General features: G+C 43.8%; 1 protein-coding gene across 1 annotated transcript in view; it reads left to right on the top strand.

Annotated features, from left to right (window-relative positions):
* Nucleotides 1-27,312, top strand: part of CFAP221 (cilia and flagella associated protein 221) — a 124,602-nt gene that overhangs the window by 17,940 nt on the left and 79,350 nt on the right. The window contains exon 5 of the mRNA XM_013970323.2: nt 3,283-3,383. Within this exon, the coding sequence (XP_013825777.2) occupies nt 3,283-3,383 (101 nt within the window). The remainder of the gene's footprint in view (nt 1-3,282; nt 3,384-27,312) is intronic.

The following is a 27,312-nucleotide window of genomic DNA, read 5'->3' as shown; positions in this document are numbered from 1 at the left end:
CCAGCTGGGGAAGCCTCAGGTTGCTGAGCGCTGGGCCCGAGCCAGAGACACTGCTTGTTCTCACCTTTCCTGGCCTAAAAACCTAATTTTTCTTGTGATCCTGGGAGTTACTGAACGCTTTTCAAATAATTTAAACATCCTCTTTTAAGTGCTAGGTGAGAAAATCAGCAACCCTGAGCTGCGATTATGAACACCTAGGACTGATGGCTCGGATAAGGCAATGGCACCCCACTCCAGTACTTTGCCCGGAAAATCCCATGGACGGAGGAGCCTGGTGGGCTGCAGTCCATGGGGTCACTAAGAGTCAGACACGACTGAGTGACTTCACTTTCACTTTTCATTTTCATGCATTGGAGAAGGAAATGGCAACCCACTCCAGTGTTCTTGCCTGGAGAATCCCAGGGACGGGGGAGCCTGGTGGCTGCTGTCTATGGGGTCACACAGAGTCGGACACGACTGAAGCCGCTTAGCAGCAGCAGCAGCAGCAGCAGCAGCAGGAGTAATGGCTAATGTCCTCCGAGGCAGCCCTGAGGGTCTGCAGGGAGAAGGGGGCCTGGGTGGCCTGACCCCAAAGGCTATACTCTGTGAGCCTCTTCCAAGTCACCTAATTCATCCTTGGCCCCCAGACCCCAGATCCACATGCTGTCAGCCCCTCCCTCAAAACTGGCACTCCCCCACCTCCTGCCCCCTGCTCTGACTTGAATGCCTGGCCCTTACAAGTTGAGAAGCCGCAAGGGTAACAAAATTTAACTTTGCAAAACTAAAGTGGAAGAGTATGCTTTAGCAATAAACAAATTTCAGCTTTTAAAAGGGGAGCGGGAACTAAAGATGAGACCAGAATATTGCTTTCAGAAAGAATATTCTGTACCAAGAACAAAAGTCCCTAGTAACGGCATTATATAGCACACCAGGGCAGGTGTCCTGCTACTAGGCAGCAATGGTAGCAGTGCCTCCTATTTCTATGGCTCTTTAAACTTTTTAAGGCCATCATCTGCTTTCATTTTCAAAAATACCTTTGAAGAAAGGTGGAATTATCCCCAGTTGAAAGCAAAGGAAAACATGAGCTGTGGGGAGGTCAGAAGTCTTACTTGAGGTCATGCGCTGGGCAGGTCTAGAAGCAGGGCTCTGTGCTTCTGGCTGGTCCTGCATTGGCTGTTCAGTGCTGTCTGGATCAGCTGATTCTGTGCTGGTTTTTCTTTATCTCAGGCCATGCAAGACTGTTTTCTCTATAATATTCTGAAATAGAAACAGATTAATGTCTTTGTCTCTACATGAAGTCATTATATGATTATCTTTAGCTTTCCTGAATAATATTGAATGTAATTTCAATGAAATATACTTAAAATTTTCTCTACTTTGTTTATAACTAAGAAAAGTCAATATTTCAAATGTTATATTTAAGCACTCAGGTTTTTTTCTAAGGCAATGTTTTCCTTTTTTTCTGGAAATATTTTTTAATGGTAGAAAACAGGACAAGAAATAAAGGATCTACAAATTCATCTTTGAAAATTATAGTCTCGTATAATATCATATAAGAAACGAATCGCCAGTCCAGGTTCGATGCAGGATACAGGATGCTTGGGGCTGGTGCACTGGGATGACCCAGAGGAATGATATGGGCAGGGAGGTGGGAGGGGGGTTCAGGATTGGGAACACATGTACACCCGTGGCAGACTCATGTTGATGTATGGCAAAACCAATACAATATTGTAAAGTAATTAGCCTCCAATTAAAATGAATAAATTTTTTTCCATTATTTTAATTTATAATACTGTATTGGTTTTGCCATACATTGACATGAATCCACCACGGGTGTACATGCGTTCCCAAACATGAACCCCCCACCCACCTCCCTCCCCATAACGTCTCTCTGGGTCATCATCGTGCACCAGCCCCAAGCATGCTGTATCCTGCGTCAGACATAGACTGGCGATTCAATTCTTACATGATAGTATACATGTTACAATGCCATTCTCCCAAATCATCCCACCCTCTCCCTCTCCCTCTGAGTCCAAAAGTCCGTTATACACAGCTGTGTCTTTTTTCCTGTCTTGCATACAGGGTCGTCATTGCCATCTTTCTAAATTCCATATATATGTGTTAGTATACTGTATTGGTGTTTTTCTTTCTGGCTTATTTCACTCTGTATAATCGGCTCCAGTTTCATCCATCTCATCAGAACTGATTCAAATGTATTCTTTTTAACAGCTGAGTAATACTCCATTGTGTATATGTACCACAGCTTTCTTATCCATTCATCTGCTGATGGACATCTAGGTTGTTTCCATGTCCTGGCTATTATAAACAGTGCAATGAACATTGGGGTACATGTGTCTCTTTCAATTCTGGTTTCCTCGGTGTGTATGCCCAGAAGTGGGATTGCTGGGTCATAAGGTAGTTCTATTTGCAATTTTTTAAGGAATCTCCACACTGTTCTCCAAAGTGGCTATACTAGTTTGCATTCCCACCAACAGTGTAGGAGGGTTCCCTTTTCTCCACACCCTCTCCAGCATTTATTGCTTGCAGATTTTTGGATCGCAGACACTCTGGCTGGTGTGAAGTGGTACCTCATTGTGGTTTTGAGTTGCATTTCTCTAATAATGAGTGATGTTGAGCATCTTTTCATGTGTTTGTTAGCCATCCGTATGTCTTCTTTGGAGAAATGTCTATTTAGTTCTTTGGCCCATTTTTTGATTGGGTCGTTTATTTTTCTGGAATTGAGCTGCATAAGTTGCTTGTATATTTTTGAGATTAGTTGTTTGTCAGTTGCTTCATTTGCTATTATTTTCTCCCATTCAGAAGGCTGTCTTTTCACTTTGCTTATAGTTTCCTTTGTTGTGCAGAAGCTTTTAATTTTAATTAGATCCCATTTGTTTATTTTTGCTTTTATTTCCAGTATTCTGGGAGGTGGATCATAGAGGATCCTGCTGTGATTTATGTCGGAGAGTGTTTTGCCTATATTCTCCTCTAGGAGTTTTATAGTTTCTGGTCTTACATTTAGATCTTTAATCCATTTTGAGTTTATTTTTGTGTATGGTGTTAGAAAGTGATCTAGTTTCATTCTTTTACACGTGGTTGACCAGTTTTTCCAGCACCACTTGTTAAAGAGATTGTCTTTACTCCATTGTATATTCTTGCCTCCTTTGTCAAAGATAAGCTAAAAAATAAGATAAAGATAAATAAATAAAAGATAAATAAAGATAAATAAATAAATTTAAATTAAAAGAAAGAAAATTATAGTCTCAAGCATGGTTAACTTGACTTTTTTCTTGTTAATTTTAGGGAGATGAGACTTTGCTTATTCCCATTCATGCATATCCTGTCGTGAACACACTGGACTTTCCCTCATTTATAAATCTATCAAATGTTCTACTTGGTGAAAGGTAAGTTATCAAAATGAATTACCAAAGTGTCATGGGATGTGAAAAGAGAGATTCACATATGTAAAAACTTAGATTTTTAGTTTACCTAATGGAAAGTTTTCCTCCTAACTGAATTAGACTGGACTTGTAGTTGCAAAGACAAAAAAAAAAAACCCTCAAAAAACCAAAAAACCAAAATTAAAAAAAGGAAACAAGCAAACCCAGTCAAGTCAAAATATCGTAAGCAGGGAAGGAGTGTCATCAACCTGAAAGGAACAAGGTGGATCCTCAGGCATGGCTGGGTCTAGAGTTTTGACAAAGGCTGGAGAAACCTGACCCTTTCCATGTCTTGGTTTTGCTGCCCTGTGCAGGCTTTTTTCTCAACAGGCTCCCCTGCACGGGGCAAGACAGCTGCCAGAAGGTCCAAACAGGGGTGGCTGGAGGGGCTGTGAGGCTGGGAGTATTCACATAGAAGTCTCGGGATTGGATTGAATGTGGTGGGACCAGCGTGCATCTCATGCCCAGACATTTAACCTGTTTTTAGATAGATTGGCAGCAGAGAAGGCTAAGACAGTAGATGGTCGCAATGGAAGCCAAATCTCAAGTCCTTTCTCCTTGCTGGGAAAATAGTTGATGACTCAGGTGTACTTTAAGATGTTTCTTGTTTTTTCAGTAAATATTTATTGAATACCTACTACCAGGCACAGTGCCATGTGTCTCTAGGGACATAAAGAAGATGAATGTTGAGCAGTTAGACATTGAGATATAATGGCCACACCAGTTGTTAAAGTTTGTTAAATGTTGAAATATTTCTGTACTGGCTGAGAAATACACACTGTCCTGTCCCTGTCCCTCCAGCTCATCTGCCTGGCCCCCCTTCTGCCACCCCGCACCTCCAATGATGCAGTAACCAAGTTGTTAGTACCTAGCAGTCTGGGCACAGCGGGACCTGCAGGACCTGGCTCCAGCTTTGTATCCATGCTGGCTGTGTACTGCCGGTGAAGTCCTGCTTGGGTGGTGTTTTGAGTGTCACCTATGTAAAAAGACCAATAGACAAAAGCTCTCATTCTGAAGATCCTAAAGTCTAACGGGGACAGAACCATGTCATTAAGAAGTTACACCACTTGCTAAGTGTTGCCATCAAGGCACGCAAGGGGTTCTGTGTGGGTCCAGAAGAGGGAGTACAGAACTGACTAGGGGGATGGGAAAAGTCCTTCCGCATAAAGAGGGGCATCCAGTTATCCTCAGAGGACACCGTGGGGTAGGCTATGAGGATGGCGTCCAGGCAGGGGAACAGGGTGTACAAAAGCATGGCGGCAGCAGAGCATGGATCGTGCCTTGCAGGTGATGAATCCAGCCCGTAGCCAGCAGATGCTAGACGCCTCTTTCTCTTTTGGCTGCACCTGGTCTTAGCTGTGGCACGTGGGATCTTCAGTCTTTGCTGAAGCACACAGGATCTTTGGATGAGACCTGTGAACTCCTAGCAGCAGCATTCATGTGGAATCTAGCTCCCCTACCAAGGATTGAACCTGTGCTCCCTGCATTGGGAGTGATGAGTCCCAGCCACTGGACCACCAGGGAAGTCCCTAGAGGCCTCTTGATCTAAGGACAGAGAGTAAGCAAAGACTGTGGGCTTCAGCCTGTGGGTGGGGGGGGGGGTCAGAGCATGTTCAAGGGCCTGTAGGTGGCACTGAGCAGGGGGATACAAGTTGCTGAAGACCCAGTAGCAGAGGAAGAGAGGTGGCAACTGAGGCTTTTTGGTAGTGGGAGGAGGTGACCAGGGTGTATGAGCTTCAGGGCCTTTGAGTGAAACTCACCATTTAGATCTGGAACAGTTGCCTTGGTTCAGCTGATGTGAGACCCTGCCGCCTGCCCAGAGGCTTCCCATGGGCTTCTGACTCACCATATCTCTTTACTTATTTTTTTAAAACAACTCTTTAAGAAGTATCAATAAATAGCACATACAAAAGAATATATAATAATATGCACAGTTTAAAGAATGATAATATATTGAAAATTGATTTTAAGACATTAAGACATAAAGCACTACCAGTAACTTTACAACCACTGTTCTGAATTTTGTGGCAATCATTTTTTGATTTATTTTAATAGTTTCAACACATACATGGGCACCCCTAAATAACACATGGTCTAGCTCTGCCAGTGTTTGATCTTTTTTCTTTTTGGCTGTCCTGGGTGTTTATTGTGGCATATAGGATCTTTGATCTTCCTTGCGGCATATGGGATCTAGTTCCCTGACCGGGGATCAAACCCGGGCCCCCTGCAATGGGAGCACAGAGTCTTAGCCACTGGACCACCGGGGAAGTCCCTGATCTCTATGTACATGAAATCATACTCTGCATCAGTTCTTTTGTAACTTACTTTTTTGATCAAACATTGTGTTCTCTTGGTCTAACCATGTTAACCCAGAGCCGTCGTAGTTCACTGCTGTGTGTATGTATGGCAGTGTTAAAAATCTTCTCACTGCTAACAGACCTATGGATTATTGCCACTACTTTTTTTTTTTTTTGCTGTGACTCGCACTGCTGTTGGATATCCTTGTGCATGGTCTGGGGTGTGTGTTCCAGAGCTTTCTACATTGTGCACCTAGAGGTGTAATTGCCAGTCCACATAGCTTCAGTGTCACCTTTTAATGCCAAATTGTTCTCCCATATGGGTGTGCCCATCGCACACGCTCCCTTTTCTCCTGCGCCATTGCCCATGGTGGGTGTTGTCAGACCTTTACATTTTGGGTGATGTATATTCTTGGCCCCTGGCTCTTCTTGTCTCTCTTTTCCCCCAAAATGCTCAGCCAGAACTCTTTCCTGGCACTTCTTCCTTCCCCTCATCCACCTTGTCTTCACTGACCCTCCTCAGCACTAAGTGTTCTATGCAGGGACCCTAAGGGGCTAACAGAGGTGAATCCCTCCTGGCAAGACTACTCACCCCCCCCCCCCGGCTCACTCTATGCATTTTGATGCCAAACATAGCTATTTACTTTAAATGGGTGAATAGCAATTTTCAACCAAAACCAAAGTGGTGGAAACAATTGACTTCCTAGTTCATCTGCTTTCCTCCCTCTTCTCCTCCCTCTCCCTCCACACATCACTCCTTGTTTGGACCATAAGCCAGGCTGTCCAGGTTGAGAGCTCTGGTGCATAGACAGAAGGAAAGGATGCAGACGTCAGCCTTGGTTCCTTTTTTTTGACCACACTGCACTGCATGTGGAACTTCCTGGACCAGGGATCGAACCCATATGCCCTGCTGTGGAAGTGTAGAGTCTTAACCCCTGGACCACCAAGGAAGCCCAGCCTTGGTTCTAAACACACAAATCTGCTTACTTCCCTGGAGGCTTCTCTCAAGGTGTTTTATACATCATGCCCTTCATTTGTAATCAGAATGAAAATTTCAGCTAAACAGTTTATAAAACTTGAGTTACTGTGTGTAACACCTTGATAATTTCACAAATATTTCAAAACTTAAGAGTGCTATTTTGTTTCTAGCCAACAACACCTTTCCCAGACTTGATGCTTTTGACTTAATGGCTTTTCCCCAACTTTTAATGACACAAGCTGCCCACACTGCGTTCAGTCCATAATATCTGATAGCAGCCCAGGGTAGGATAGGTTAAGTATTTGAAAGGATTTTCTCCTGAAATGTCCTCTGTTAATTTTAGGCTCTCCTAGGGGTTGAAGGTATTATTTGCATAGGTTCTTTATTCAACATTCATTCATTCATTCAACAAACTTTTATAGAATGCCTACTATGTGCCAGGCACAATGGTATTACTGAGGATACATGAATCTCATCTCACGAATAGACAATTCTTTATTTTATTAAAGTATAGTTGTGTTATAATGCTGTGTTAACTTCTGCTGCATAGCAAAGTGATTCAGATATATATATACACATACATGGAGGAGGGCACGGCAACCCACTTCAGTGTTCTTGCCTAGAGAATTCCATGGACAGGGGAGCCTGGCAGGCTACAGTCTGGTGGGTAGCAAAGAGTCAGACATGGCTGAGCGACTTAGCACGCACTCTTGCATACGTATACACACATACTTTTCCATATTCTTTTCCACTATGGTTTATCACAGGGTATTTAATATAATTCCCTGTGCTATACAGTAGGACCTTTTTGTTTATCCATTCTGTATACAACAGTTTGCATCTGCTAATCCCAAACTCCCAATTCATCCCTCCCTCAAGCCCCTCCCCCTCGGCAGCCACAAGCTGTTCTTTACGTTTGTGAATCTGTTTCTGCTTTGCAGATAAGTTCATGTGTGTCATGTTTTACATGTGTGTGTGCATGCTAAGTCACTTCAGTCTCGTTCACCTCTGCCAGGCTTCTCTGTCCATCGGATTCTCCAGGTAAGAATACTGGAGTGGGTTGCCGTACCCTCCTCCAAAGGGTCTTCCCAACCCAGGGATCAGATCCGTGTCTCTTATGTCTCCTGCATTGGCAGGCAGCTTTTTTACCATTAGCACCACGTGGGAAGCCCCAGATTACACAAAGAAATGAAATATGAGACTTGTCTCTCTCTGACTTACTTCGTTTAGTATGATAGTCTCTAGGTCAATCCATGTTGCTGCAAATGGCATCCATTGTGTTTATGCACCACATCTTCTGTAGTCCTTCCGCTGTTGATGGATGTTTAGGTTGTTTCCATGTTTTGGCTACTGCTGCTATGAACATAGGGGTGCATGTATCTTTTTGAATTATAATTTTGTCTGGATGTATGTCCAGAAGTGGGATTGCTGGGTCGTACGACAGCTCTGGAGAAGGCAATGGCACCCCACTCCAGTACTCTTGCCTGGAAAATCCCATGGACAGAGGAGCCTGGAAGGCTACAGTCCATGGGGTCGCTGAGGGTCGGACACGACTGAGCGACTTCACTTTCACTTTCACGCATTGGAGAAGGAAATGGCAACCCACTCCAGTGTTCTTGCCTGGAGAATCCCAGGGACAAGGGAGCCTAGTGGGCTGCCGTCTCTGGGGTCGCACAGAGTCGGACACGACTGAAGTGACACAGCAGCAGCAGCAGCACGACAGCTCCATTTTTAGTTTTTTAAGGAATCTCCATACTGTTTTCCACAATGGCTACACCGACTTACATTCCCACCAACAGTGCAGGAAGATTCCCTTTTCTTCACACTCTCTCCAGTACTTATTGTTTGTAGATATTTTAATGATGGCCTTTCTGACAATGAGGTGGTACTTCACTGTAGTTTTAATTTGCATTTCTCTAATAATTAGCAATGATGAGCATCTTTTCATGTGCCTATTGGCCATCCGTATGTCTTCTTTGCAGAAATATCTGTTTAGGTCTTCTCCCTGTTTTTCAATTTGTTTGTTTTAAAGGCATGGGGCATTCCAATCCTTGGGGTATTGATCTTTTTTAATACAAAGTTTTGACTGCGCCGGGTCTTTGCTGCTGTGTGCCGGCTTTCTCTAGTTATGGTGCACAGGCTTAGTTGCTCCAAGGTATGTGGGATCATCCTGGACCAGGGATCTAACCTGTGTCCCTTGACATTGGCGGGCAGATTCTTAATTACTAGACCACCAGGGAAGTCCTGGGTTGTTTGTTTTGTTGTTGTTGAGTTGTATGGGCTGTTTCTTAAATGGATGATTCTAACTCAGTGTGTTCTGAGGTAGCACGCCTAACCCAGCTCAGTGTGAAGTGAGTTGGTGGCAGGGTGACAATATATAACCTTGACGTACTCCTTTTCCAGTTTTGAGCCCGTCCCTTCTTCCATGTCCAGTTCTAACTGTTGCCCCTTGACCTGCATACAGGTTTCTCAGGAAACACATAAGTTGGTCTGGTATTCCCATCTCTTTAAGAGCTTTCCATAGTTTGTTGTATTCCATCAGTCAAAGGTTTTGCATAGTCAATGAAACAGAGGTAGATGTTTCTCTGGGATTCCCTTGCTCTTTCTGTGATCCAATGGATGTTGGCAATTTGGTCTCTGGTTCCTCCGCCTTTTCTAAACCTACCTTGTACCTCTGAAAGGTCTTGGTTCACATACTGCTGAAGTCTAGCTTGAAGAATTTTGAGCATTACCTTGCTAGCATGTGAAATTAACAGAATATTACAGTAGTTTGAACATTCTTTGGCATTGCCCTTATTTAGGACTGGAATGAAAACTGACCTTTTCCAGTCTTGTGGCCACTGCTGAATTGTCCAAATTTTCCAACATACTGAGTGCAACACTTTCACAGGCACTGATTGCAAATATTTAAATGTAGCAGTGGGGCCTTAGGTTCCTTAGAAGTGGAAATAAGGATTCATTGCCCACGATTTATTAAGGCAGAACCCATAAAGGAGTGCAGGGCAGGGGTGAGGGTGCCTAGCCCCTCAGCTGAAGGTACTTCTCTGGAGAAGGTCATGGCAAGAGTCCTCAGCCACAGCACCCCCAGGAGTCTGGCACTGGGAGCTCCAGCAGGTGAAGGAGAGGGGCTGTAGCATCGCCACAAGGCACAGCAAGCAGACACCCTTGGGTCACACACCCGCTTGTCAGCTCTGTCCGGCTTTATCTAGCTCTGGAATTGCCCTTCTCTGGAGTGACGATGCGGATTCCGTGTGAGGTTGAGGTGATGTGAGCTGCTGCCTGGCGGGGTGATTATCTCCTGATGGGTGGTGTCACGATGGAGAGTATAGGGCTGGCTACTCCTGGTGATCTCTCCTGGGGACAGAGGGGCTCTTCAGTGCGACCTTGCACTGTTCATGGTTCACTTATTGTTCTAGTTGCTGTTAGACTTGGATAGTTGGTGGCATTAATTACACAGATTTTTCTTTTTTTACATTACATGGCTATGTACACTATTCTGATACATATAGTTCATAAATTAAGGTTCTTTAGAAAAGTTAGGTGCAAGACATGCAATACTGGATTTATGTTAATACAATGGATCCCAGGATGTGATTAGTTGGAGAAAGAAAGTTGGACTATGCATTTTGGCTAAAGGAAGGAGAAGTTATAACACAGAGTACACGCACTTCTGGTTTGAAAGGCAGCTGCAGCATGGGCGCTTGGCTCAACATGATCTGTGATAAACTATTAATACTTGCTCCAGCCACTGCTCAGTGAGTAAGAAGCAGTGATCCCTCACCTGTGACCTCCAGTCTTACCTCTCACCTGGGAGCCCACCAGGCCCCCACCTGCCCTCGAGGCCGATTTGCAGTCACGTGTTCTTGGTCACTCATTGGTGTCTGACTCTGTGACCCCATGGACTGTAATGCACCAGGCTCCTCTGTCCATGGGATTCTCCAGGCGAGAATACTGAAGTGGGTTGCCAGTTCCTCCTCCAGGGGATCTTCCCAACCCAGGGATTGAACCCATGTCCCCTGTGGCTCCTGCACTGGGAGGTAAATTTCCTACCACCAAGCCACCTGGGAAGCCCCAATTTGCAGCTCAGCTCCTCCTATTTCCCTGCCTCAGCCCTCAGCCCCCAGCCCCCAGCCCCCACCCCTGAGTGAATACAAATTTCCCCAGCTCCGCTCCGCTTCTCTGGGGACTGCTTGTGAGGCCCCACTCTGGGGCCAGAAATGACGCCCATGCAGATACTGCCTCTGCAGCCAACCTCACCCAGTAGCCCCGCTCCGCACCCAGAGAGCCGGCACCTCCTCCGGCCGTACCGACCACCTGTTAATGTGTCTCACAGGATGGGCACGGGCTTCTGGCACCTATGCCTCCGGCTCCTTCTCAGCCCTCTCCCTTCTCAGCCCCTCAAACTCAGTCTCTCCCTTCTTAGCTCCTTGTGAAGAGCTAAAGCCCAGGATGGTTTTCTGAGGATCAGCTTGCTGCAGATAGTGGGATGTGTCCCTCCAACAACCCTATCTTGTCTGGCACAAATGGTTTATCCCTCAGCGTGTCATCCATCTGCCCATTCCGAATTTGTGCTTCTGATTTTATTAAACCGCTGACCTGCTCCATTTAGTCCACATAGTGGGGGTTCACATGATTTATTTTTTTGTAAACATTTCAGGCTTATGGTTGCCAAGGGGGAGGAGGATGGGAGAGGGATGGACTAGGAGTTTGGGGTTAGCAGATGCAAACTAGTTATAGGGAATGGATAAGCAACAAGGTCCTACTGTAGAGCTATATTCAATATCTTGTGATAAACCATAGTAGAAAAGAAAATGAAAAAAATGTGTGTGCATAACACGTTTATGTATATGTATAACTGGGGGGTTTCCCTGGTGGCTCAGATGGTAAAGAATCCGCCTGCAATGCAGGACACCTGGGTTCTATCCCTGGGTCCGGAAGATCCCCTGAAGAAGAGAACAGCAACCCACTGTAGTATTCTTGCCTGGAGAATTCTGTGGACAGAGGAGCCTGGCAGGCTACAGTCCACGGGGTCACAAAGGGTCAGACACAGCTGAGTGACTTTCACTTTCATGTTTAACTGAGTCACTTTGCTGTAGAGCAGAAATTAGCACAACATAGTAAATCAACTATACTTCTTTAAAATAAATTTTTAAAATTTCAGTTAGTTGCCAGCATTGAAAAATCAGATTTCACATGAAATTTAGATTTCCACGTTTTTTGTGCTTGTTGTTTTTGAAAAAAGAAAGCTCCAGAAGTACCAGGCACAGATTGCTATCTGATCGCAATCAGCTCAGCAGGGATGGCAGGGACACTGCCCCTTCAGAGGGCCATGCCTCTGCCAGGCGCCACAGGCCCCACCTCTCCCTGCTGCCTCGCAGGCCACCCTCTCCGCTCAGTGTTACCTGCCTGGCCGGTGAGAACCCTCAGTAAAGAAACTGAAAAAGAGACAACACCGTGCAGGGTCTAGATTCGCATCCAGGCTCTGCTTGTGATAGCTGCGTAGCCCTGAAAGTTTGAAAGCCATCGTCATTGTTGTCACCAAGGAGATTTTTGCCTGAATGATGCGCAGATGAGACCAGACAGTTTGACTCACACTTCAACAAAGGTAGACAACTTACAGAGAAATTTCTATGAGAGGCTCGGGGTGGGGAGGCTGGCGGCCAAGCTGAAGGTGGGTTTCCAAGGCTCGGGGACTGGGCTGATGTCAGAGGGGTTGTATGAAGCCCCCGAAACAACCTGTGAGGAACTCTGCAGGAGCTGGGGAGAGAGGCCAGGGTGGGGCAGGCAGGGAGGAGTCAGGGTGTAGTGTAGGTTCTAGGGCTAAGAGCTTCTTTCTCTTGGCATGTTTATATCTGTGTGTGTGTGTGTGTGTGTGTGTGTGTGTGTGTGTATTTTAAATTGGTTTCTTTTTTATTGGATTATAGTTGATTTACATTTTTATGTTAGTTTCAGGTGTATAGGAAAGTGATTCAATTATACATATATATATTTATATATTTTTCCCCATATGGATTATTATAAAATACTGAGTATAGTTCCTTGCGCTATATGGTAGATCTTTGTCATTTATCTATTCTATATGTAGTAGTGTATATCTCTTACCCCCAAATTCCTAATGTATCCTCCCCACCCTCTCTTGGTGTATATATTTTTTAAAAAGTTTTATTGAGATAGAATTTGCATATCATAAAATGTACTAATTTACAACATACAATTCAGTGGTTTTTAGTATGTATCAACCGTCACCACAATTCTAGGCTATTTTTATTGCCCAGAAAGAACCTTCCACCTTCTCATTTCTCCCTCAAACTTCACAGCCTTTCGTAAACTCTAATGTACTTTGTGTCTCCATACATGTGCTTTCTCTGGACATTCCCTAAAAATGGAATCGTATGTCTATGGCCCTTGGTGACTGACTGCTTTACTTAGGCTGATGTTTTCAGTTTGCATCCAGCTTGTAGCACGCATCAGTACTTCATTCCTTTTTAGTGCCAAATGATATTCCACTATATGGATAAACCATATTTTATTATCGGTTCATCAGTTGATGGACATTGAGTTGTTTCCGCTTTTTGGCTACTTTAAATAGTGCTGCTATAAACATGTATTTGTTTTTATGCCAATAAGTGTTTTCGTTTCTGTTGGCTACATACCTGGGAACAGAATTGCTAGGCCGTAATAGTAACTCTGTGTTTAACATTTTGAGAAGCTGCCACACTGTTTTTCAAGTGACCACACCATTTTTCATTCTTACCAGCAATGTCTGAGGGTCCCAATGTCATTTACATGTTTATTTATTCATTTTTATTTTAAATATATTGGAGTGTAGTTGATTTACCTTATTGTGTTAGTCTCAGGTATGCAGTGAAGTGAGTCAGTCATATGTATACTTATACCCTCTCTTAGGTTCTTTTCCCATGTGGGCCATTACAGAGTATTGAGTAGTTTCCTGTGCTATACGGTAGGTCCGTATTAGTTGTCTATTTTATCTATAGGGCTCCCCTGGCTCAGATAGTGGAGAATCTGCCTGCAGTGTGGGGTACCTGGGTTCAATTCGTGGGTCAGGAAGATTTCCTAGAGAAAGGAATGGCTACCCACTCCAGTATTCTTGCCTAGAGAATTCCATGGACAGAGGAGCCTGTATTCCAATGACGTTTATGTGTTTAAATGTCAGAGTAAAGCAATTCTTTCTATAGCTAAAGAAAAAAAAAATACTGCACATTATGGGGAAGGACAAAGGTGATGGGAAAACATAAATTTAGCAGAGGGTAGATTCAGAAAAATATATGTTCTCTTTATATATATATATATATATATATAACCAATTTAGACCAAATTGCCAGAAGTTGTAGAATTTTCATTTACTATCCTAAGTTTGCTCTTTTGAGGTTGCTTCTGGGGAGAAGCAGGTGTGGTCTGGGTCTAGCCTTTCTGAGGATTGGGTGGCACCTCAGTCACTTTCCAAAAGGTCAGGAGGCAGACTTGTATCTATTCATCAACTATGTTCTCATGGGCTGGATTTGATAGTTGTAAATTTTCCTCGCTGAGATAAAATCCCACATGGACATTTGCCAACTACCTATAAACAACTGTGGTGGTTTAAAATTTGGTGAACTGTGTTTTGACAGCTTCTGTAAATAACAAAAAGTAGCAGTACAGTTTCTATCCAACATCTATCCAACATCAACCATGGGATGCAGAGGTCTTTCAGCTGTCTTTCGCCTGCAGATGTTGAAACTGCTCTATAACTGGGTAACCCCAGCCATCACTTCGTTTCTAATCTTAGAGAGCATCATGGATCAGATACAGTGCTATTCTTCCTGCACACACAAGTAAATGAAAGCATGCTAATGAGAGGTACTGAAATGTTACCTCTTCCTGTTTCCATGACTCTAGAAAGGTTCATCTTAAATCGTCTTACTCTGCAATTTCCCTGGCAGTGTCTTTCTCATACTGAACAACTGGCTGAAATCTGGCGCAAATCCAGTCAATTAGCTAGTTGTCCTCTCCATGTGGCATCACCTGACCCTCCTAGCATCAAGCTGATTCAGTTGACTGGTTGGTTGGAGTGCTATAGACAAGCTCACCTGAAAGTCTCCTGGGGTCCCCTCTAGTTGTGATATGCAGAGTACCACCCTAATGGGAGAAACCCATCAGGTTTCTGTTGACCCACTGATTCGGTTGACCAGTTGGTTGGCGTGCTATAGACAGGCTCATCTGGAAGTCTCCTGGGGCCCCTTCTAGTGGCGCATGGGCTTCCCTCGGTGCAGAGCACAGGCTGCAGGCTCTCAGGCTTCAGCAGTCTTGGTGCATGGGCTTAGATGCCCTGAGGTATGTGTGGTCTTAGTTCCTGGACCAGGGATTGAACCCATGTCCCCTGCATTGGAAGGTGGATTCTTAACCACTGGATCACCAGGGAAGTCCCAAAGGGAGCTTTCAATGGAAGGCCTCAATTTGTTTTGTTTTGTTTTCAAGTTTTTCTCACAAAATGTTGAATCCCAGGCTTTTGACTCCTGGAAAAAGTCATTGAAAGGCTGAAAAACAAAATTTAGGAAAGCAGTATTGACCTTACTAGAGCTTAGCTTGAAAACTGTATTACTCTGCTTTTCTCCCTTGGATTTTGTGCAAATTTGATTTGGAAAATTGCCCTTGGTTTGCATGGTACTAAGGAGTGGAGCAATACCAACAGATGGTCAGTTTAGGAATGTGTGTATCAGGAGCCATGGTAAAAGGTGGAGTACTTTTTTTTATTTAGGGCTTTCTAGTTTTTGTATAAATTCTTGGAATAATACATTAAACTTAATAGATACATTATATGGCTTATATGAAACTACCAACCTAGTATCATGGACTAAACAGTAAGAAACTTTAAAATATTGTTATGAAAACTATTCATAGATTAGCTCCCAGCATTTAAGAATACAGCATAAGGAGTTTCAGTGTCTACTCCTGGAAGAAGCAAAGGTAAATATTGCGGATGGCATGGTTTCTAGAGTGTGATTTTTTTTTTTTTTTATTTTTTTGGTCATGCCGTGTGTCTTATGAGAGCACAGAGTCGTAAGCACTGGACCACCAGAGAATTCTCTAGAATGTGATTATTTAATGCTTGTCAAAATATTTAGAGTAGCTAGCAACCAGGGACCTGCCCTAAGATGAGCAGCCCTGAATTTTGTTCCTTACCCCACATTATCTGTACCTCTAGTGAGTTGTAGATGCTATTTTCTATACGATGTATTAATTCTATTACTGTTTTCATGTTTAAGTGAAGTTATCCTTTAGTTTTTATAAGGTCTTTTGTACTGTGTGATTCCACTCAGAGCAGGTACTCAGACTCATCATGGTTAGAGACAGAAAGCAGAAGGGTGGATACCAGAGGCTAGGGGATGGGATTGCAGTTTAATGGGGACAGAGTTCCAATTTTGCAAGTGATAGAAGTTCTGGAGAAGGACGGTGGCAATGGTTGCACAACAGTGTGAATGTCCCCAGTCCCACTCAACTGTGCCGCTGCTGCTGCTGCTCAGTCGCCTCAGTCGTGGCCAACTCTGTGCGGCCCCGTGGACTGTAGCCCGGCGTGCTCCTCTGTCCATGGGATTCTCCAGGCAAGAGTACTGGAGTGGGTTGCCATGCCCTCCTTGGGAACTTCCCAACCGAGGGATCAAACCTGAGTCTTCTACATTGCAGGCAGATTCTTTACCACTGAGCCACTAGGGGAAGCCCAAACTGTACCCTTAGGAATGGGTAAATGTTATGGTATATACATTTTCTAAAAAAGGTATTTAGAAATATGAATGGGGTACATATTATCTCTGTGAATGACAGGTAACATGTCACCAGGTCACCTCTAACTTCTTCGAAATTCAGTTCCCTTCCCCACCCCACCCCCAGAGAAATATCTTAACTTCCTTAACCAAGTATGCAAGGGGACCTCATATAATAATACTTCTGGTTGTTCCCTAGTGTTTTCAGAATTCCATCTTTTCCTAAACTAATGGGATGTGTGTAAAATTTTACCAGTGGGGAGAACTAAGTAGGGTTGGGGAAGAAATTGAATTAGGGGCAAGAAAGGAACTTGACAGTCACACCAGCAAGAGAAAAAGCATCAAACCTCCCTGACTCCTTGCCTCCTTCTTGGTCTATGTGTGTGTGTGCTTAAGTCATCTCCAACTCTTTGCAACCCCATGGACTGTAGTCCACCAGCCTCCTCTGTCCATGGGATTCTCCAGGCAAGAACACTGGAGTGGGTTGTCATTCCCTCCTCCAAGGGATCTTTCCCACCCAGGGTTTGAACCCATGTCTCTTATGTCTCCTGCATTGGCAAGTGGATTCTTTACCACCAGCACCACCTGGGAAGCCCAATATTGGTCTAAGCTGAGTCTAAAGTAAGGATGGTATGTAATTCTGTAAAGGCAAAAAAAAAAAAAAATTAGATGCCTGTTAAGTGACCATTTCTTTATGTAAATTTGTGTTTGTCCTTATTTGACTATGCCATTAAAGATCCTGGGTCCACTGTGCTTCTGGTTTGAGGCCCCAGTCCCAGTTAATTGTGTCTTTGAAAGTGAGATAAGCGGCATATGGAAGTTCACAGGAACATAATTATCTGAGATTGCAAGGGCATACTTCGAAATCGGAAACATAATTTACTCTGCATTCTTCATATCTTTTCAAATTGTGGCACATTCATCTGGGGATCTGGCTTATTGAGAAACTAATCATTTTGTCTGATTTCTTTCTATTTTTGTTGGTCATCTTCTGAATACAGCAATTTACACCTCAGGCTTGAAGGAAACTAAATGGCCAGTCCCCAGACACCCCCACCCCTTTCTCTCTACATGCATGGCAGGACTTGAGGGGAGGTTGGTAACATTTGAGACAAAGTCCTGGGACTTTATAAGCCTTTCTTGATGATGGACTAATTGAAGAACTTGCCTTTCAAAAAGTTCAGCAAATAAAGCCCAGAGGGATCAGCTTTGAAGAGAAAATCAATGGGGAAGAAGCTGTAGGTGTGAACAGTGAGATGGCTTAGTTTTTTGAGGTTGTTAGAGACCGAGGAGAGGGACATAGCATGGCAATTAAGAGCTCGGGTCCTGGGGTCCTGGCTTTCATTCCCACCTCAGTCAGTCCAGTTAGTCAGTCGTGACCCCATGGACTGCAGCATGCCAGGCTTCTCTGTCCAGGCTTCTGTCCAACTCCAGGAGCTTGCTGAAACTCATGTCCGCTGTGTCAGTGATGCCATCCAAATATCTCATCCTCTGTCATCCCCTCCTCCTCCTGCCTTCAATCTTTCCCAGCATCAGAGTCTTTCCTGATGAGTCAGTTATTCACATCAGGTGGCCAAAGTATTGGAGTTTCAGCATCAGCATCAGTCCTCCCAGTGAATATTCAGGACTGATTTCTTTTAGGATGGACTGGTTGGATCTCCTTGCAGTCCAAGAGACACTCAAGAGTCTTCTCCAACACCACAGTTCAGAAGCATCAATTCTTCAGCCCTCAGCTTTCTTTGTAGTCCAACTCTCACATCCATACATAGCTACTGGAAAAACCATAGCTTTGACTAGATGGACCTTTGTTGGCAAAGTGATGTCTATGCTTTTGAGTATGCTGTCTAGGTTGGTCATAGTTTTTCTTCCAAGGAGCAAGTGTCTTTTCATTTCATGGCTGCAGTCACCATCTGCAGTGATTTTGGAGCCCCCAAAAATAGTCCATCACTGTTTCTATTGTTTCCCCATCTATTTGCCATGAAGTGATAGGACTGGATTCCATGATCTTAGTTTTCTGAATGTTGAGTTTTAATCCGATTTTTTCACTCTCCTCACTCACTTTCATCAAGAGGCTCTTTAGTTCGTCTTCATTTTTTGCCACTGGTGGTGTTATCTGCGTATCTGAGGTTATTATTGTTTCTTCCAGCAGTCTTGATTCCAGCTTCTGCTCCATCCAGCCTGGCATTTTGCATGATGTACTCTGCATGTAAGTTAAATAAGCAGGGTGACAATATACAGCCTTGAGGTACTCCTTTCCCAATTTGGAACCAGTCTGTTTGTTCTATGTCCCATTCTAACTGGTGCTTCTTGACCTACATACATATTTCTCAGGAGGCAGGTAAGGTGGTCTAGTATTCTGATCTCTTTAAGAATTGTCCACAGTTTGTTGTGATCCACACAGCCAAAGGCTTTAGCATAGTAAATAAAGCAGAAGTAGATGGTTTTTTTTGGAACTCTTTTGCTTTTTCGATGATCCAACAGATGTTGGCAATTTGATCTCTGGTTCCTCTGCCTTTTCTAAATCTAGCTTGAAATCTGGAGGTACATGGTTCACATACTGTTGAAGCCTGGCTTAGAGAATTTTGAGCATTACTTTGCTAGCATGTGAGATGAGAGCAATTGTGTGGTAGTTTGAAGATTGTTTGGGACTGGAATGAAAACTGACTTCTTCCAGTCCTGTGGCCACTGCTGAATTTTCCAAATTTGCTGGTATATTGTGTGCAGCACTTTAATAGCATCATCTTTTAGGATTTGAAAGAGCTCAGGTGAAATTCCATCACCTCCACCAGCTTTGTTCACCATGATGCTTTCTAAGGCCCACTTGACTTCTCATTCCAGAATGTCTGGCTCTAGGTGAGTGATCACACCATCATGGTTGTCTGGGTCATGAAGATCTTTTTTGTACAGTTCTTCTGTGTATTCTTGCCACCTCTTCTTAATATCTTCTGCTACTGTTAGTTCCATACCATTTCTGTCCTTTATTACCCCCATCTTTGCATGAAATATTCCCTTGGTATCTCTAATTTTCTTGAAGAGATCTCTAGTCTTTCCCATTCTATTGTTTTCCTCTATTTCTTTGCATTGATCACTGAGGGAGGCTTTCTTGCTATTCTTTGGAACTCTGCATTCAAATGGGTATATCTTTCCTTTTCTCCCCTGCTTTTTGCTTCTCTTCTTTTCACAGCTATTTGTAAGGCCTCCTCAGACAGCCATTTTGCTTTTTTGCATTTCTTTTTCTTGGGGATGGTCTTGATCACTGCCTCCTATACAGTGTTACAAACCTCTGTCCATAGTTCTTCAGGCACTCTTTATCTATCAGATCTAATCCCTTGAATCTATTTGTCACTTCCACTGTATAATTGTAAGGGATTTGATTTAGGTCATATCTGAATGGTCTAGTGGTTTTCCCTACTTTCTTCAATATAAGTCTGAATTAGGCAATAAGGAGTTCATGATCTTAGCCCTAGTCAGCTCCTGGTCTTGTTTTTGCTGACTGCATGGAGCTTCTCCATCTTTGGCTGCAAAGAATATAATGAATCTGATTTCGGTGTTGGCCATCTGATGATGTCCATTTGTTGAGTCTTCTCTTGTGTTGTTGGAAGAGGGTGTTTGCTATGACCAGTGCATTCTCTTGGCAAAACTCTATTAGCCTTTGCCCTGCTTCATTCTATACTCCAAGGCCAAACTTGCCTGTTACTCCAGGTATCTCTTGACTTCCTACTTTTGCATTCCAGTCCCCTATAATGAAAAGGACATCTTTTTTGGTTGTTAATTCTAGAAGGTCTTGTATGTCTTCATAGAACCGTTCAACTTTCACTTCTTCAGCGTTAGTGGTTGGGGCATAGACTTGGATTACTGTGATACTGAATGGTTTGCCTTGGAAATAAACAGAGATCATTCTGTTGTTTTTGAGACTGCACCCAAGTACTGCATTTCAGACTCTTTGGTTGACTATGAAGGCTACTCCATTTCTTCTAAGGGATTCTTGCCCACGGTAGTAGATATAATGGTCATCTGAGTTAAATTCATCCATTCCAGTCCATTTTAGTTCACTGATTCCTAAAATATTGATGTTCACTCTTGCCATCTCCTGTTTGCCCACATCCAATTTGCCTTGATTCATGGACCTAACGTTCCAGGTTCCTATGCAATATTGCTGTTTACAGCATTGGACTTTTACTTCCATCACCAGTCACATCCACAACTGGGCGTTGTTTTTGCTTTGGCTCCATCTCTTCATTCTCTCTGGAGTTGTTTCTCCACTCTTCTCCCGTAGCATATTGGGCACCTACAGACCTGGGGAGCTCATCTTTCAATGTCATATCTTTTTGCCTTTTCATACTGTTCACGGGGTTCTCAAGGCAAGAGTGCTGAAATGGTTTGCCATTCCTTTCTCCAGTGGACCACATTTTGTCAGAACTCTCCACCATGACCCATCTGTCTTGGGTGGCCCTACACTGCAAGGAGATCCAACCAGTCCATCCTAAAGGAGATAAGTCCTGGATGTTCATTGGAAGGACTGATGTTGATGCTGAAACTCCAATACTTTGACCACCTGATGCGAAGAGCTGACTCATTTGAAAAGACCTCGATGCTGGGAAAGATTGAGGGCGGGAGGAGAAGGGGACGACAGAGGATAAGATGGTTGGATGGCATCACCGACTCAAAGGACATGGATTTGGGTGGACTCCAGGAGTTGGTGATGGACAAGGAGGCCTGGCATGCTGTGGTTCATGGGGTGGCAAATAGTCGGACACGACAGAGTGACTGAACTGAACTGAACTGACACAGCATGGCTTATAATTTTCTTCAGTTAGACAAGGCTGTGGTCTGTGTGATCAGTTATCTGTGATTGTGATTTTCATTCTGTCTGCCCTCTGAGGTATAAGGATAAGAGGCTTATGGAAGCTTCCTGATGGGAGAGACTGACTGTGGGGGAAACTGGTTCTTGGTTCTGATGGGCAGAGCCATGCTCAGTAAATTTTAATCCAGTTTTCTGTTGATGGGCGGGACTATGTTTCTTCCTGGTTGTTTGACCTGAGATCAAACTATGGCGGAAGTAATGCAGATAATGGCGACCTCCTTGAAAAGGTCCTGTGCACTGCTGCACTCGGTCCCTCTGACCCTGCAGCAGGCCACTGCCGATCCACGCCTCTGCTGGAGACTTCTGGACACTCAACAGGCAAGTCTGGGTCAGTCTCTTGTGCGGTCACTGCTCCCTTCTCCTGGGTCCTGGTGCACATAAGGTTTTGTTTCGGCCCTCCAAAAGTCTGTTTCCCTAGTCCTGGGTAAGTTCTGGCGGCTCTATGGTGGGGTTAATAGTGACCTCCTCTAAGAGGGCTTATGCCACAATTGGGTCTGCTGTACCAGAGCCCCTGCCCCTGTGACAGGCCACTTCTGACCCATACCTCCGCAGGGGACACTCAAACACTCAGAGGCAGGTCTGGCTCAGTCTCTGTGGGGTCTCCTGGTGTGCACAAGGTTTTGTTTGAGCCCTCCAAGTGTCTCTGGAAGGTATGGGGTTTGATTCTAAATGCAATTTTGCCCCTCCTACTGTCTTTCTGGGGCTTCTCCTTTGCCCTTGGACATGGGGCTTTTTTTTTTTTTTTTTGGTGTGATCCAACATCCTCCTGTCCGATGGTTGTTCAGCAGCGAGTTGTAATTTTGGGGTTCTCACAGGAGAAGGTGAGCGCATGTCCTTCTACTCTGCCATCTTGTGACCCTCACCATTCCAACCTCATCTCTTATTAATTGCATGTCCTTGGATAGCCCCACACTGGTCAGTTTATTTATCTATGAAATGGTCCGAATAATAGTGCTTACCTCCCAGGTTAGCTGAGGTACAAGCACATGGCTGGAACATGTGAAGAGCTACTACTGAAAAGAGAAAAAGACTTTAAAATGTCCAAGTTAAGATTCCCACCAGAAATGGGGTAAAGGCAGTCATTCACTAAAGGAGAAATGAGGTGAGGAAGAGAGAATGCTGTCTGGGTCTGGTTTTTCCTTACTGCTGTGTAACAAACCACCCTGGAAGCAGTGGCTTAAAGTAACAGCAGTCATTTGTTTTGCTCCTGGATCTACATTTTGAAGGCTCCTTGATGGAGAAAGTTGCCCTGCTTTGTGCAGAGTCAGCTGAGGCTGCTTAGCCAAGCCAAGGGATCCACTTCCCAGGATGGTCCACTCGCATGCTGGCTGTTCCCTGGGCTGAGCTGGGTGCAGGGCTGGTAGCCTCTGTTCTCTCCACATGGGTCTCTCCAAAGGCTGCTTGTGCTTCCTGCCAACCTGGCAACAAGGTGAGCACCCAGGAGGATCAAGAGATGCCAGTCTCCTGGGTATGGCCTTAGGAAAGCAATGTAGCATCATTATTTCCGCTGCTCTCCAGGAGCTGAGTGGCCAGAGAGCCCAGATCCCAGGGAAGGAGACCGGGGATCCACCTCTCAATGAAAAAAAATGGGTTTGTTTTCGTATTTGTGTATTTATTTTTGCCTGCTTCGGCTCTTGGTTGAGATACTCAGGCTCTCAGCTGCACAGAGTCTTCTCTCTAGTTATGGTACAGGGACCCCAGAGTGCGTGGGCTCCATAGTTGAGGCCCACAGGCTCAGTTGCAGCATATGGGCTTAGCTGTCCCCCAGCATGTGGGATCTTAGTTCCCCGACCAGGGATCAAACCCATGTCTACTGCATTGTAAGGCAGATTCTTAACCACTGGACCGCCAGGGAAGTCCCAATATCGATGAGCTCACTCAGATTCAATTTTCTCATGAGTCTTCTGTACATTTGAAAAGGACTGGGTCTCATGCAAATACATCATTGCTGTCCACAGCTTTGGATCTCTAAGTGATTCCTGTATCAGTGAGTAATTGACAAGGGAAAAGTCCTGCTAAATTGACATGACTACATAGTCTACATTATGGTTTAAATTTTATATATGTCTCTGTGAAGAGGCTTCCCTTTATCTTGATGGTTACAAGTAGCATGTAATAGCTGATGATTAATTCATTGTGCCCTCTGAATCCACCGTCTTGTAGTAAGTTAGCATTTGTCATGCTTTTTGCTGTTACTGAATCATGCTTGGGTCTGCTTGCCTGTGTGCAGCAAAGCCATCCTAATGACAGCAGATCATGGGGAAGGAAAGTGCAGTGTTAATTATAAGCACCCAGGAAGGAGTCTAGACACCTAGTGCTTAAAAGGCCTGAATTCCTTGAAAGGTTTCAAGGAAAGGTTTTTAAAGACAGAGTGAGGAAAGAGGGTAGTGGGGTGTGTGGTCAGCTCATGGACATTCTTCTGATTGGATTATGGTGAGGTTATCAGGAGTCAGCATCATCAACCTTCTGATTCCAACCGGTCTGGAGTCTACATGCTTGTGGGTAGCATACTGGTAACTTCTCCCACCTGGTGGGAATCTCAGTATCTACAAGACAGCTCAAAGGATGTGGCCCAGAACATTGGCTATAGCCCTTGAGGAGGAACTGAAGGTCCTTGACTTTGTCTAATGGCTAAAGTATTAGAATTTTTTCTTGCCTGATGGTTTTCCTTTCTTTCTCCATTTTCTCATTCTCTGATTAAATTGACTCTTTGGAACTCAGGAAAGGTCTAGGAGGCCACAGTTTTTCCACAGTGAAGAGGCAGGTAGAGGACATGGGGGTCAGGGCGGGGAGTCTGTTCCAGGAAGGCCCCATACAGTCCCTCTTGGTGACATGATCAGTCAACTTTCATTCTCCGAAAAGGAGTCCAGTACTATTTATGTCAAGATGGCTCACTCAGTCCACTGTCTAAACATGGAGGTTTTTTAATTAGAGAGGAAATTTGCTTTTATGTTATCCCCAATAAGTTCACAAGATTATACATTCTCTCAAGAAATCGTTAATTACTCCTAACTAACACAATGTTAGATTTTAGGGTAAATGATGAAAATAACATCAGAGTAAAGTAGAAACAAATGTTATATAATTTACTGGAAATTAATGCAGTGTCTGGCCCTGTTCTAGCATTTATTTAGAAAAAGGACAAGAAAGAAATTTGAGTTTATATTATTTTATAATATTTACTTTCTGTGAGGGAAATTGGTACTCTCTTCTTCTAATAGGCACAGAGTTTGTACATGATCATAAGACTGGTATTTAAAAAGTTTGAGTTGGATTTTATTAAAAATAAGTCATAAGTCTTTTCAAGTGCTTAATATATTTTTATACATAGCCTTAATGTATTTGATTAAATGTTTAAATAATAAAGTAGCAAGGATAAAAGTTGTCATTACTTGAAGAGTATTAACTTCTATATGCTTTAATTTTTTTATATTATTTTTATTTTGGCTGTGCTGGGCCCTCGCCACTGCATGCAGGCCCCCTGCTAATTGCAGAGAGCAGGGATCGGTGGTGAGGATGGGGAGGGCGGTCCCTTTTGTGGCATATGGGCTCTTGGACACGAGGGACTCAGCACCCACAGCATACAGACCCAGCTGCCCCGTGGCATATGGAATCCTCCTGGACCAGGGATCAAACCTATGTCCCCTGCAGTGGCAGGCAAACTCCCAACCAGTGGTCCACCAGGAAAGTTCTGCTTTAATATTTTAATTTGCTACTTTCTATAAATCATAGAAGAACTCTAATTCAGGCTCCTATTTGCATCTGAGGATTAATAGGCATAGGATATGTATATTTATTCATGTTTCTTCACTGCCAGTCACTTTTTATTGTATTTTAGCAGTGGAATTTAGCTGAGAATTTTTAAGGCCCCCAGAATCTAATGGGATTCTGTTTCTTTACATATGGAAAACTTCTAAATAACCTAAGCTTCCTATCTGCCAGAATTTCTCTTGACCCAAATTAAAGTAGATCGCCCTTGATGTATGATGAAGGAAATCAGTCACATAATTTGATATTCGTAGTGTGAATAGCAACGATGAAACCAAGTTCAGTTTTTCTACTACCTGTGTATTCCTGGCACTGCTTTGTCTCCTGAATCAAGCCACTTGGAATTTTGTGCCCTTAAGGAATTGTTTGTTTTTCCAACTGATTAATGCATCAGGAACTTGGCTTCATGTAATCATCATTAAACAAATACTCTGACACCTTTTCTATGGGAATTATCAGAGCTTTGAAGTTAGCTACAGATTGGGTAAATATAAAAAGCACTACCAGTTTTTGTTTGTTTTAGTTCAGGAAAATGTAAACATTCAACTTTTAGCAGAGGATCCCTGAGCAGCTGCTGGGGTAGCTCTGAGCAGACCCCTGGGGATACTGACTGGAGACCCATATAGCCCAGGTGGCTTGTAAGTCACTGACCTAATCTTCAGGGACCAGGTTCAGGCAGTGTCATTCATCATCTTGAGAGACATGTAATTTGTAATGTTAGTTTTATCTACCCAGTGCTGTAAAATACCTGATGCTCAGTGGGGCCTAAGTGTCTGTTAGGTTGAATTGCCCCGAAAAACGTAATGACTTTTAGGTACCCTGTATTTCAGAATTAGAAAACATCTCATACAGTTAAGATGGATGAACTGATACTTCTAGTAGAACCTGATTTAGAACAGAATTTATGAGTTGGTTAAAAAAATAAAAAAGCTATGAAGTAGTCATCTCACTGTTGGCTGAAGTGGTTACTCTGTATAATGACCCTTATCTCAAATTTATATCAATGGATGTAATTGAAAACATTCATATCTAAAATTTACAAGTTAATAAGAGAATAGAATAATCCAGTAGAAAAATGGGCAAAGAATACACACAGGCGATTCATAGGAGAGGAAACCCAGTGGGTAAAATGAGTAGGGTCAACCTCAAAGAAATAAAAATAAAGTGACATACTGTTTCACCCTCATCAAGTTGGGAGAAGTTACAATGTCCGAGAATTCTGTGTTGGTAATCAGATGCTGCTCATGGGAGGATAAATTGGTTCGAGTGCTTCAGAGGGCACTTAGGCCATACCTAGCAAAGCTGATAATTTCACTTTACTGCTCACCAGTAATTCCATTTCTCAGTCCCAGCTAGAGCAGCTCTGGTCCACATGCATAAGGAGTCCCCCAAAGGACTGTCGTCACCACACTGAAGCAGTGAAAAGGCACAGACAACCTATACACCTTTCAGCACGAGAGCAGAGAGAGATGATGTCGACAGACAGCGAACTACTTATCGCTGGTTAAAACAAATGAACAGAACTTCATGTGTCATCAGGGATCAATTTCAGAAGCATAATGCTGGGCAAAACCAGCATGTTTTAGAAGAATATCAGTTCAGCTCAGTTGCTGAGTCGTGTCCGACTCTTTGTGACCCCATGAATCGCAGCACGCCAAGCCTCCCTGTCCATCACCAACTCCCGAAGTTCACCCAGACTCACATCCATCGAGTCAGTATGCCATCCAGCCATCTCATCCTCTGTCATCCCCTTCTCCTCCTGCCCCCAATCCCTCCCAGCATCAAAGTCTTTTCTAATGAGTCAACTCTTCGCCTGAGGTGGCCAAAGTACTGGAGTTTCAGCTTTAGCATCATTCCTTCCAAAGAAATCCCAGGGCTGATCTCCTTCAGAATGGACTGGTTGGATCTCCTTGCAGTTCAAGGGACTCTCAAGAGTCTTCTCCAACACCACAGTTCAAAAGCATCAATTCTTCGGCGCTCAGCCTTCTTCACAGTCCAACTCTCACATCCATACATGACTACTGGGAAAACCATAGCCTTGACTAAACGGACCTTAGTCAGCAAAGTAATGTCTCTGCTTTTGAATATGCTATCTAGGTTGGTCATAACTTTTCTTCCAAGGAGTAAGCGTCTTTTAATTTCATGGCTGCAATCACCATCTGCAGTGATTTTGGAGCCCCCAAAAATAAAGTCTGACACTGGTTCCACTGTTTCCCCATCTATTTCC

Source organism: Capra hircus, chromosome 2, assembly GCF_001704415.2.
Source record: "Capra hircus breed San Clemente chromosome 2, ASM170441v1, whole genome shotgun sequence".
Classification (NCBI taxonomy): domain Eukaryota; kingdom Metazoa; phylum Chordata; class Mammalia; order Artiodactyla; family Bovidae; genus Capra; species Capra hircus.
This window is presented reverse-complemented; position numbering and strand designations above follow the sequence as displayed.